Raw genomic sequence first — 13,372 nt, 5'->3', positions numbered from 1 at the left:
GAAAATGGAAGTGTAACTCGCTATCAATCTACCATCATGACACCCCACAATAAGCCATCTATACGCCTGTATTTTTACCCAGAGGACCTGCACTTACTTTGATCTTTGAGCAGTTTTTGAGAGAGCGAGACAATTGGGAGCTTCACACACTTCCTGCGCCGACAGAGATGGCCACTTCACGTTCCTAGGAAACTATGCAGTATTTAGTTTTTTTACGTGTTATTTCTTACATTGTTACCCCAGGTAATTTTATTACATACAGTCGGGAGGAACTACTGGATATAAGAGCAACGTCAACTCACCATCATTACAACCAGGAATACGACTTTCCCAAAGCGGATCCTGTGTTTTGCCCACCACCCAGGACAATGGATCGGATCCCAGTCGGCAAACCAAAACAACGTCGCCGTAAAATGGGCAGATGAAGCCGTCTTCTTGTCAGGCTCTGGAGACGGGCACATCGCGCACCACTCCCAAACATACTACTCGCCAATGTCCAGTCTCTTGACAACAAGGTTGATGAAATCCGAGCAAGGGTGGCATTCCAGAGAGACATAAGAGACTAACGTTTATTGCTTCATGGAAACATGGCTCACTCGAGACACGCTATCGGAGTCGGTACAGCCACCTGGTTTCTTTACGCATTCTTCACGCTTCGCGCCGACAGATACAAGCATCTCTCTGGTAAGAAGAGGGGCAGGGGGGTATGCCTTATGATTAAAGAGACGTGGTGTGATCATAACAACATACAGGAACTCAAGTCCTTCTGTTCACCTGACTTAGAATTCCTCACAATGAAATGTCCACCGCATTATCTACCAAGAGAATTCTCTTCGATTATAATCACAGCCGCATATATTCCCCCCCAAGCAGACACATCGATGGTCCTGAATGAACTTTATTTGACTCTATGTAAGCTGGAAACCACATATCCTGAGGCTGCATTCATTGTAGCTGGGGCTTTTAACAAGTCTAATCTGAAAACAAGACTCCCTAAATTCTATCAGCATAATGATTGTGCTACCAGGGCTGGTAAAACCCCCATTGTTATTCTAACTTCCGCAAAGCATATAAGGCCCTCCCCCGCCCTCCTTTTGGAAAAGCTGACCACGACTCCATTTTGTTGCTCCCAGCCTATAGACAGAGACTAAAACAGGAAGCTCCCGCGCTCAGGTCTGTTCAACGCTGGTCCGACAAATCTGATTCCTCGCTTCAACATTGCTTCGATCACGTGGATTGGGATATGTTCCGCACTGCGTCAAACAACAACATTGACGAATACGCTGATTCGGTGAGCGAGTTAATTAGCAAGTGCATCAGCGATGTCGTACCCACAGCAACTATTAATACATTCCCAAACAAGAAACCGTGGATTGAAAGCGCGAAACTGAAAGCGCGAACCACTGCTTTCAACCAGGGCAAGGTGACGGAAACATGACCGAATACAAACAGTGTAGCTATTCCATCCGCAAGGCAATCAAACAAGCTAAGCGTCAGTATAGAGACAAAGTAGAGTCGCAATTCAATGACTCAGACACTAGATGTATATGGCAGTCAATCAAGGACCATATCACCTACACCCTACCCGACACCCTAGACCCATTCCAATTTGCTTACCGCCCCAATAGGTCCACAGACGACGCAATCACAACCACACTGCCCTAACCCATCTGGACAAAAGGACTACCTATGTGAGAATACTGTTCATCGACTACAGCTCAGCATGTAACACCATAGTACTCTCCAAACTCATCATCAAGCTCGAGACCCTGGGTCTCGACCCCGCCCTGTGCAACTGGGTACTTGACTTCCTGACGGGCCGCCCCCAGATGGTGAGGGTACGTAACAACATCTCCACCCCGCTGATCCTCAACACTGGGGCCCCACAAGGGTGAGTTCTGAGCCATCTCCTGTACTCCCTGTTCACCCACGACTGCTTGTCCATGCACACCTCCAACTCAATCATCAGGTTTGCAGACGACACTACAGTGGTAGGCTTGATTACCAACAACGACGAGACGGCCTACAGGGAGGAGGTGTGGTGTCAGGAAAATAACCTCACAATCAACGTCAAAAGAACAAAGGAGATGATCGTGGACTTCAGGAAACAGCAGAGGGAGCACCCCCCTATCCACATCAACGGGACAGTAGTGGAGAGGGTAGTAAGTTAAGTTCCTCGGCGTACACATCACGGACAAACTGAATTGGTCCACCCACACAGACAGCGTGGTGAAGAAGAACAACCTCAGGAGGCTGAAGAAATTCGCCTTGTCACCAAAAGCACTCAAACTTTTACAGATGCACAATCGAGAGCATCCTGTCGGGCTGTATCACCACCTGGTACGGCAACTGCTCCGCTCACAACCGTAAGGCTCTCCAGAGGGTAGTGAGATCTGCACAACGCATCACCGGGGGCAAACTACCTGCCCTGCAGGACACCTACACCACCCGATGTCACAGGAAGGCCATAAAGATCATCAAGGAAAACAACCACCCAGCCACTGCCTGTTCACCCCGCTATCATCCAGAAGGCGAGGTCAGCACGGTGCATCAAAGCTGGGCCCGAGAGACAGAAAAACAGCTTCTATCTCAAGGCCATCAGACTGTTAAACAGCTACCACTAACATTGAGTGGCTGCTGCCAACATACTGACTCAACTCCAGCCACTTTAATAATGGAAAAATGTATGTAAAAATGTATCACTAGCCACTTTAAACAATGCCACTTAATATAATGTTTACATACCCTACATTACTCACCTCATATGTATATACTGTACACTATACCATCTACTGCATCTTGCCTATGCCGTTCTGTACCATCACTCATTCATTTATTTTTATGTACATATTCTTCATCCCTTTACACTTACATTACTCGTTGGTTATTACTGCATTGTCGGAACTAGAAGCACAAGCATTTCGCTGCACTCGCATTAACATCTGCTACCATGTGTATGTGACAAATAACATTTGATTTGATTTGGATTTGATGATTGCACCAAAAGGTCTCTGCTCGACTGTCCAGTGTTCTTGTGAGGCTTAGTTAGGTTATATTGAGGCACCAGCAGAAGAACCCCTGATAACGTGTTAAGGGGGAGGAACAAGAAAGATGTACACTATATACTTCTGTCTTTGATTCATTTTGCCCTCCTGATAATCAGATGACAGCAGGAGTTCCCAGTTTTTCCCCATAGGACATTACTAATGGGGAAGTTCACTGATTGATCACTTTACTACTCACTGCAGTAAAAACACCATGAATTTCAGAAAATTATTTAATTCTGTTCCCATTTCTTCCTTACTTAATTCCACCCATGACAGAGGTTGAATAAAGACTTACTGGTCGTGTCTGGTGTCAGGGACTCCACGGTCCATCCTGAGCTTGTCACACTCCACTTGATTGAACTTGTTGCGAGCGTAGGGATCCTGCCCCGGCCGCACCACAGTAGCACCGACATACAGGTCCTGGTCAAAGTCTTGCCACCTCACTTTGCCTGCAAACCAGATCAGAGACACAGGAGATTAAATAAATATACAGTACAGCAGTGTTTCCCCTATATTCATTTAGCAGCAGTTGCCACCACTCCAAACAATATGTCATTTTGCTTTTAAATGGATAGTGCAATTTTGGCAATTACGCCTTTTTCTAGTTACCAATAGTCAGATGATCCATCTACAGTCATTATGCCAACGCTAGTTAGCAATGGCTTGCGAAACTACCGTAAAACTTCATTCAAACTGCAGACAGAGACATAAAAATGGTATCCATGCGTTCATCTGAGTAAATTGAAAAGCTTAATTGCCAAAATCTCACACTATCCCTTTAAGATCAAATCAAAGTTTATTTGTCATGTGCGCCGAATACAACCTTACAGTGAAATGCTTACTTACAGGCTCTAACCAATGGTGCGGAAAAAAATAAGGTATGTGGGTGTATGTAAGTAAAGAAATAAAACAACAGTAAAAAGACATTTGAAAAAAGAGTAGAGACAAGTTACAACTTATATTTGTAGCAAACAGAGTGAGCAGTGGCCCGAATGAAAGCCACGAGCGCTCAGCCACCGCTTGCTCATCATCTCCCTACAGTGCAGTGGCGCACATCAGTTATATTTGAGATGGTGTCAACATAATTACATTTTTGCATTTTGGAGTCTTCTTAAAAAAAAAGTCACCAGAAATCATTCTACAATTATTATTTTTTTGTTTTAATCTCCCGCTACCTTTGCCACCCCTGCTGAAAATACTCCTAGGGGAAACACTGGTACAGTGGACAACAGCACAGTAAATTAAGATATTCTAACCTCTTTCCCCCTTACTGGGCAAAAAACAGCTGCTAGCACTTCATCACAAGTGACCATCGTGTTTAGTTTTCACATTCCAGAGCTTAAAGATGATTTGAGAGCCATTACCAAACTAATAAGAGCCTGCATTACAAACTCTGTGCCTCTTTCGCTCCCTCTCGCAGGAGCGCACACTCACACAGCCTAGTCAAATTATTACACATATAAAATATATATTTTTAAAACGTCCATATTTAATTGTAATGCTTGTCACAACAACGTATGAAAACAAAATGTCACCACACACACTGGATATCAATGCGGCTAAATACTAATGCAGCTGTTATGTGAATTTTTTAATTTAACCTTTATTTAACTAGGCAAGTCAGTTAAGAACAAATTCTTATTCAAAATGATGGCCTACCCCAGCTAAACGCTAACAATGCTGGGCCAATTGTGCGCCACCCTATGGGACTTCCAATCACGGCCGGTTGTGATACAGCCTGGAATCTAACCAGGGTCTGTAGTGACGCCTCTAGCAATGAGATGCAGTGCCTTAGACCGTTGCGCCACTCGGGAGCCCAAAGAATGAAGCCTCTAAAACACGTGAGCATTTGATTACATTGTCTCTCAGACAGGGTGGGGGCACGGAGAGAAAAAAGACCATGAGCAATTCCTCTCATGGAGCTCTGGCAGCCTGTATTCCGCATGATAATTAGGAGGGTATGAGAATAATCTGTCACTGATGCTAATTGTTCCACAGAAATGTAATGGTGAATTGCATGCCGGGGGCATTATAACTAGCTAAGCTTAAAAGGGAAAGCAGATGACCTTGTCATTTCCATGATTAACATGTGCAACAGATGACTATTTATGAAATTAATGTTGCAATCTATTAAACGGTTCAGTCTCAGGTCATCATGTTCTGGAGCTTGATCTAAATAGATGGGCAGTAGAACGAGCACGGCATCTCTTTTGTCATCTGTTTTTTTTAAACAAAATATCTTCACGTACATAACCCTCATTGCGTTATTAGGTTACATGTTAATTTTGCTAATAACAGCAGATAAGTCTGTATGGTCTGGTGGTAATAATGTACTAGACTTGTAAAGAGAGAATCAAATCCTCCACGCCCACTGCCATTCCTGAAGACCCATTATAGGCTGCAGTATATTCCGTAACATAAGGTATATAACAATCCCTTATACAGTAGCTTTACTTTATCAGACCTAGGAACTGGTTCCTGTCCAGATCTGTGATCCTGCCCTCAGATACCAGTTAAGAACAGGTTGTCTCTCCTTTATTGCATTTCCTTTGATGTGAAAGTTCAACAGTTTATCCATCCATCTCTCCTCGGCTGCAACATTCCTCCTCTGGCTGTGTTTACTTGACAAAAAGCTTTTAAACATGTCACTAAAGTTGAAAGATGTTTAAAAAGTTGCTCTTGGGTAATAGGAATCTATTCATATAATAGCAATCTGAACAGGATCTCAGAGAGTCATGTCTACTGGTAACTGGCCTACACACAATACCACATAATGTAAAAGTGGAATTATATTTTTAGAAATTAAAAGCTGAAATGTCTTGAGTCAATAAGTATTCAACCCCTTTGTTATGGGAAGCCTAAAAATGTTGCTTAACAAGTCACATAATAAGTTACATGGACTGTGCGCAATAAGTGTTTTTGTGACTACCTCATCTCCGTACCCCACACATCTCTGTACCCCTCAGCAGAGCTTTGAATTTCAAACACAGATTCAACTACAAAGACCAGGGAGGTTTTCCAATGCCTCGCAAAGAAGGGCACCTATTGGTTGATGCATTAAAAAAAATAGACACTGAATATCCTTTTAAGCATGGAAAAGTTATTAATAACACTTTGGATGGTGTATCAATACACCCAGTCACTACAAGATACAGGAGCCCTTCCTAACTCAGTTGCCGGATAGGAAGGAAACTGCTCAGGTATTTTACCATGAGGCCAATGATGGCTTTTAAACAGTTGCAGAGTTTAATGGATGTAATGGGAGAAAAATGAGGATGGATCAACATTGTAGTTACTCCATAATAATAACCTAAATGAGAGTGAAAAGATGGAAGCCTGTACAGAATAAAACATTTCTAAAACATAAATCCTGTTTACAATATGGCACTAAAGTAAAACTGCAAAAAAATGTGGCAAAGAATTTCACTTTGTGCTGAATACAGTTTTTTTTAATGGATTCAACCAATTTTCAGGCTGCAACACAACAAAATGTGGATTAAGTCAGAGGGTTATTCTAAAATGGCCTTATTCTAAAATTAAATAAACAGCCCCCCCCCCCCCCCCCCCATCAATCCACATACAATACCCCATAATGACGAAGCAAAAACATGTTTTTAGAAATGTTTGCAAATGTATTAAACATTTTAAAATGATATGACATTTACATAAGTATTCAGACCCTTCACTCGAGTCTTCTTGGGCATGACGTTACAAGCTTGGCACACCTATATTTGGGGACTTTCTCCCAATCCTCTCTGCAGATCCTCTCAAGCTTTGCCGGGTTGGATGGGGAGCGTCGCTGCACAGCTATTTTCTGGTCTCTCCAGAGATGTTCGATCGGGTTCAAGTCCGGGCTCTGGCTGGGCCACTCAAGGACATTCAGAGACTTGTCCTGAAGCCACTCCTGTGTTGTCTTGTTTGTGTGCTTCGGGTCGTTGTCCTGTTGGAAGGTGAACCTTTGCCCCAGTCTGAGGTCCTGAGCGCTCTGGAGCAGGTTTTCATCAAGGATCTCTCTGTACTTTGCTCCGTTCATCTTTGCCTCGATCCTGACTCGTCTCCCAGTTCCTGCCACTGAAAAACATCCCCACAGCATTATGCAGCAACTACCATGCTTCACCTTGGGGATGGTGCCAGGTTTACGCCTGACGTGACGCTTGGCAGTCAGAGTTCAATCTCAGTTTAATCAGAACAGAGAATGTTGTTTCTCATGGTCTGAGAGTCCTTTAGGTGCTTTTTGGCAAACTCCAAGCGGGCTGTCATGTGCCTTTTACTGAGGAGTGGCTTCCGTCTGGCCACTCTACCATAAAAGCCTGATTGGTGGAGTGCTGCAGAGATAGGAGAATCTTCCAGAAGGACAACCATCTCCACAGAGGAACTCTAGAGCTCTGTCAAAGGGACAATCGGGTTCACCTCCCTGACCAAGGCCCTTCTCCTCAGATTGCTCAGTTTGGCCAGGCGGCCAGCTGTAAGAGCCTTGGTGGTTCCAAACTTCTTCCATTTAAGAATGATGTAGGCCACTGTGTTCTTTGGGACCTTCAATACTGCAGAAATTGTTTGGTATCCTTCCCCAGATCTGTGCCTCGACACAATCCTGTCTCGGAGCTCTAAAGACAATTCATTTGACCTCATGGCTTGGTTTTTGCTCTGACATGCACTGTCAAATGTGGGACTTAATAAAGACAGATGTGTGCCTTTCCAAATCATGTCCAATCAATTGAATTTACCACAGGTGGACTCCAATTAAGTTGTAGAAACATCTCACGGATGATCAATGGGAACAGGATGCACTTTAATACATTTTAGAATAAGGCTGTAACGTAACAATGTGGAATGCACTGTATAGGCCATCAACTAAGCCTTATAACTTCCATTGCACTTCTTGAGCAGAGCAGCCATAGTGGAGGCAGACAGAGGCTAATTGTGTCTATGGGCTGGTGTGCTGTGCAGCAGATTCCTCACATATCAAATCAGTTCAGATAATAGCATTGTCAATAAGTAAGAATGATTACTCTAAAATTGAGTGGTCTTCTCATCTTGATCCAAGAGGAAACTCACTCACAGCACATAACACACTGTACACAACAGTACTGTATCAAAAGCACAAAGTGGTGGCCAGAGAAACAGCTAGCAGCATCATAATAATTAAAACCACCATTAACGGAGAAAGACATTCCTACAGGGACTGAGAATACACAGCATCATTCTCAATCAAAGCCAAATGAAGCATGTTCTGTACAGAAGTTAAGAGGGAGAGAAAAGGACCTGCAGCAGACCAGGATACAGCCGTCATCAGTATAATTAGCTTCTCTGAAGAGAATGGAGCCGCCAGGCTGTGACCTCCACAACACTTCCATCCAGACATGCTCACACACACACACACACACACACGCACACGCACACGCACACGCACACGCACACACACACACACACACACACAAAGCAACAGACTTCAGAAAATGAAAGTGTTACACAACCCAATCATAAACCTCTATGTAGAATTAATTTTAAGAAACAAGCAAGTTCGCTGAGACTTCACATCGACCTAATGAAGTTCAGAGCTTTACGGAATTAATTTAATACAACCTTGAGGCAAAAAAAACAAATTGTTTTCTCTTCAGCTCGACTGTAGCAGTAAAACAATAAAAAATGATGTATGTGGATACCTACCTGTCGAACATCTCAATCCAAAATCATGGGCATTAATATGGAGTTGGTCACTCCTTTGCTAATATAACAGCCACTCCTTTTCTGGGAAGGCTTTCTACTAGATGTTGGAACGTTGCTGCAGGTACTTGCTTCCATTCAGCCACAAGAGCATTAGTGAGGTCGGGCACTGGTGTTGGGCGATTAAGCCTTGATTGCAGTCTGCGCACCAATTCATCCCAAAGGTGTTCGATGGGGTTGAGGTCAAGAATCTGTGCAGGCCAGTCAAGTTCATCTACACTGATCTCGACAAACCATTTCTGTATGGACCTCGCTTTGTGCACGGCATTGTCATGCTGAAACAGGAAAGGGCCTTCCCCAAACTGTTACCACAAAGTTGGAAGCAAAGAATCATCTTTGTATGTACTGCCAAATTCTCTAAAACAACATTTGGGGCAGCTTATGGTTGAGAAATTAACCTTAAATTATCTGGCAACAGCTCTGGTGCACATTCCTGCAGTCAGCACGCCAAATGCACGCTCCCTCAAAACTTGAGACATCTGTGGCATTGTGTTATGTGACAAAACTGCACATTTTAGAGTGGCCTTTAATTGTCCCCAGCATAAGGTGCACCTGTGTAATGATACTGCTGTTTAATCAGCTTCTGGATATGCCACACCCGGATGGATTATCCTGGCAAACAAGAAATGTTAACTAACAGGGATGGGCTCTCGAGTGGCGCAGCGGTCTAAGGTACTGCAAAGCAGTGATTGAGGCGTCACTACAGACACCCTGGTTCGTATCTAGGCTGTATCACAACCGGCCGTGATTGGGAGTCCCATAGGGCGGCACACAATTGGCCCAGTGTCGTCCGGGTTTGACCGGTGTAGGCAGTCATTGTAAATTAGAATTTGTTCTTAAGTGACTCATACCTCTCCACATTGATCTGGTACTGACTGTCTGTATATAGCTCCATTCTTGTGTATTTTAGTTTATTCCTTGTGTTACTATTTTATTTTAAACTCTGCATTGTTGGGAAGCATTTCATGGTAAAGTTTACATCAGTTGTACTTGCCGCATGTGACAAATAGAATTTGGTTTGATTTGATAGCAGATAGAACAGGCTAATTAAAAGGCAATTTTCACAGACATTCCATTATACTTTGGAGTCAAAAAAGGATTAATTGTACATTAGGCCATCTGGAAATGAGCTTAATTAAAAATGGGCACCCTTCTGCAAATTCTTTGTTTAACTCAAACTTGAGTGTTAAGCCGAGTGACCTAAATAGCATAAGCCACTGAAACAAGACACAATTGAATATTGATAGGGGTATTATTTTCTACATAAAATACAGGAAACAAAAGCAGATGGGAATGATTTTTCTCCCTGCCCTACCTTTATAGAAAATATGGAATGTTTATGACATAAATTAAACGGAACAGCTCTCCCCAGAACTACCTTGCCAAGGAAAGAATGTGACAGTCACAGTTATGATAGTAAAAATACTAAAATGTATATATATATATATATATCCCTTCGTACATGGCATGCTGCTTTTTTAAATGCATAAAAAGCCTATCATGTCAGCATATGCTTACACCTGAGGCTTAATGCATTAAGCAGCCCTGCTAAATTGGATCCCGGTTTGGTTGAGCGCATGGGCTCGCAAATTGTTACGACAGGGGCTTTTCTACTTGGGTGATAGGCCTGAGGACAAGGATCAGACATTTGTAAAAACACCCAGATGAATTCAGATGCTTTTCATAGCATCTCTATACACACACACACACACACACACACACACACACACACACACACACACACACACACACTGCATAATTAGCCCTGACCTTATGAACAGCAAAGGTAGTTTACTAGTTTTAAACAGAGCCACAGCTGACACCCTGCTCTATTGCAAAGTAGCTTGAACAACATGTCGATTCATTTTCTCAACAGGACTCTTCTGCTCCTGTGTGTAAATGGAAGGGCTAATGAGAATGGATGGCGCTGTGGGATGCCTGGCAGGGCTGGGATATCTGGCTCTTACCTGGGGGGAGTGTCTCCAGACTGTGGGTTTTGTCATCTGCGTTGCTGTGGGCCTGGGCCTGATTTGATGAGTCAATAGCGTTCCAGTCATCCTGCCAAAGAAACACAAACACACATGAATATAGAAAAAATAGTGAAGGCAACTTTTTTTACATTCAGTGGAAAATCCTCAGAAAAGGATGATGTAAACATAGAAAATGCTCACACCCATGTTTCAAAAATAGCAGTGTTCCTCAATGACATGTCTGAGTAGTTTAAACCGAGAATGTTAAGCACATTTCCCAGACTAATTCTGAAAGCAAATGGTTAGAAAAAGCTTTAATAATACTTTAGTCTTCCTAGTTCCCCGTTGGTGTTATTGATTTATTCGTTCAGGGTTAACTGTGGAATTACAAATGCATGATTTGCATCATCATGTTACTCTGGCAACGAGATGCCCCTGACTTAGCATTGCGCTGCTTCGAGAAGCTTTTAAAAATGTAAGTGAGCTTGTCAAAAGCATCTTGATGAAGAAAAAGGAACAGTGATCCTATGACAGACCGTTCACCATCATTCAATTTACATTCAAGAACTTAGAGCGTAGGCTACTTACCCAAACCAGATAGACAGGGGAAGGACAGAGGACATGTTTTATTCAGCTTAGGGCTCGCAGCGATTCAAATAACTTCACAACTTGTATGTTGAATCATGCATTAGACCTTCTCAAGAGTCAGACAAAAATCCTTTCTGCGTGGTATTTTGGGTTAACCACAGAGTATAAATTACACCCATATTAAAAAAAAACAGCATGTTTGATACAATCTAATGGACAAAATACGTTGTTGTCTCCTTGTCTACTACCATCAGGATAAACTGAAAGAAACTGTCTAGACTACAAAACCTGATACAGGTGCTCTTGAACATTCCAATCATCGCCAGGTGCGTCATTGCATCCACAACAATAAGTTAGTTGAGGATTCACAGAACGGAATGTGATGGAGAGGAAATGTCAATTGGGGAGTGGCTGCCGTTCTGATCTCACGGCAGAAACAAAAGCAGAAGGACAGTCAGTGACTAAACAGCCAAAAGGGATTTCCATCAGTGTTAGAACACACAGGAGTTGAGTGCCTGCACAAAGCCAGTAAAGATTCCCCACACTGCGGGAGCCTTTGGCCTCAGCATATAGCACATTTGATCATTCTCGCCTGCCTCCATAACAAACTGTTGGGAAATATGGCCGGGCTGACAATGAGAGCATGGGCCAAGCCAAACGGTGACACACTGCAGTGCTGCAAGCCTGTAACACAACGTGGGCTGGCTTGGTAATAACTCAAGGCGGCCTCTTGCCAAGATTAGCAGTAAATAAACAAACAGGCGGGATGGTATGGTATGGACAGAGAGCAAGCTACTGAAGTCCTGTCCAGAAGCCCTCGCTTTACAAAACGCGATCAGCATCTGGTCTGGTCGACTGGTCCCCTCAGTCAGCCCAAAATGTACAGGTGGCTGTGGCAAAGAAAAGCATTTAGATGCTCAGCATTTGATCATGTTAACTTATCAAAGTAATTCTCATATCTTAACAAAAATCTATATAATTAGACAGATGAACATGAATGAGTACTCAATGTCCTGTGAATCACCAGCAATTAAGAAAAATGTGATGCATTTCTTTTAGAGCATGAGTATGCGTTCTGACTTCTTAGGCCTAGGCGCCTTTTTCTCAATTTCCACCTAAATGATGTGCCCAAAGCAAACTGCCTGTTGCTCAGGCCTTGAAGCCAGGATATCCATATAATTGGTACCATTGGAAAAAAAACACTGAGGTTTGTGGAAATGTTAAAATAATGCCGGAGAATATAACACAATAGATATGGTAGGAGAAAATCCAAAGAAGAACCAACCGGAAATGTTTTATTGTTGTTGAGAGACCATCCTCTTAGAAAGGCAAGTAAAAGGTCATTGAAAATTAGCTCCCTGGATGCAATTCCTATGGCTTCCACAGGGTGTGCTCCCCATGTGTCAATAAATGCACAGTTAAGTTTTGTAACTTCAAAAACGAATAAGAAATAATACGTTTTAGTGGAAATTCATGTTTGTGTGTGCCATTAAGACAGGACGCACCTGCTAAAATCGGTTTCCTATTGAACATACTTCTTTCCATAAGAACTATTATAGTTTGATTACATTTTAGGGTAACTGAGGAGTAAATAGAAATGTATTTTGACTTGTTGAAACAAAGTTTAGGGGTAGATTTTCGGATTCCTTTCGCTGCATGATTACTCAAATAGATGGTGCCAACTAAACAGACCTTTTGGGATATAAAAGAAGGATTCTATCGAACAGAACAACACTACATGTTATAGCTGGGACCCTTTGGATGTCAAATCAGAGGAAGATTTTCAAAAAGTAAGTGAATATTTAATCGTTATTTGTGAATGTATGAAACCTGTGCCGGTGGAAAAATGTTTTGATGTGGGGGGCCGTCCTCAAACAATCGCATGGCATGTTTTCGCTGTAATAGCTACTGTAAATCAGGCAGTGCAGTTAGATTAACTGGAATTGAAGCTTTCAGCCGATATAAGACACATATGTACCTAAATGTTTAATATACAGTCTTTCTTGGTAAGTCTAAGAGCTTTGCACATCTGGATTGTTCAAT

General features: G+C 42.7%; 1 protein-coding gene across 2 annotated transcripts in view; it reads right to left on the bottom strand.

The window, feature by feature from the left end:
- Positions 1-13,372, bottom strand: part of galnt2 (UDP-N-acetyl-alpha-D-galactosamine:polypeptide N-acetylgalactosaminyltransferase 2) — a 92,464-nt gene that overhangs the window by 22,122 nt on the left and 56,970 nt on the right. For both annotated transcript variants that reach the window (XM_036956100.1, XM_036956101.1), the window contains exons 2-3: positions 10,739-10,829; positions 3,343-3,496 (exon numbers count right to left, since the gene is read on the bottom strand). In XM_036956100.1, the coding sequence (XP_036811995.1) occupies positions 3,343-3,496; positions 10,739-10,829 (245 nt within the window). The remainder of the gene's footprint in view (positions 1-3,342; positions 3,497-10,738; positions 10,830-13,372) is intronic.

This window comes from Oncorhynchus mykiss, chromosome 20 (assembly GCF_013265735.2).
Source record: "Oncorhynchus mykiss isolate Arlee chromosome 20, USDA_OmykA_1.1, whole genome shotgun sequence".
NCBI lineage: Eukaryota > Metazoa > Chordata > Actinopteri > Salmoniformes > Salmonidae > Oncorhynchus > Oncorhynchus mykiss.
The sequence above is the reverse complement of the archived record's forward strand: the minus strand, read 5'-3'. Positions and strand labels throughout refer to the sequence as shown.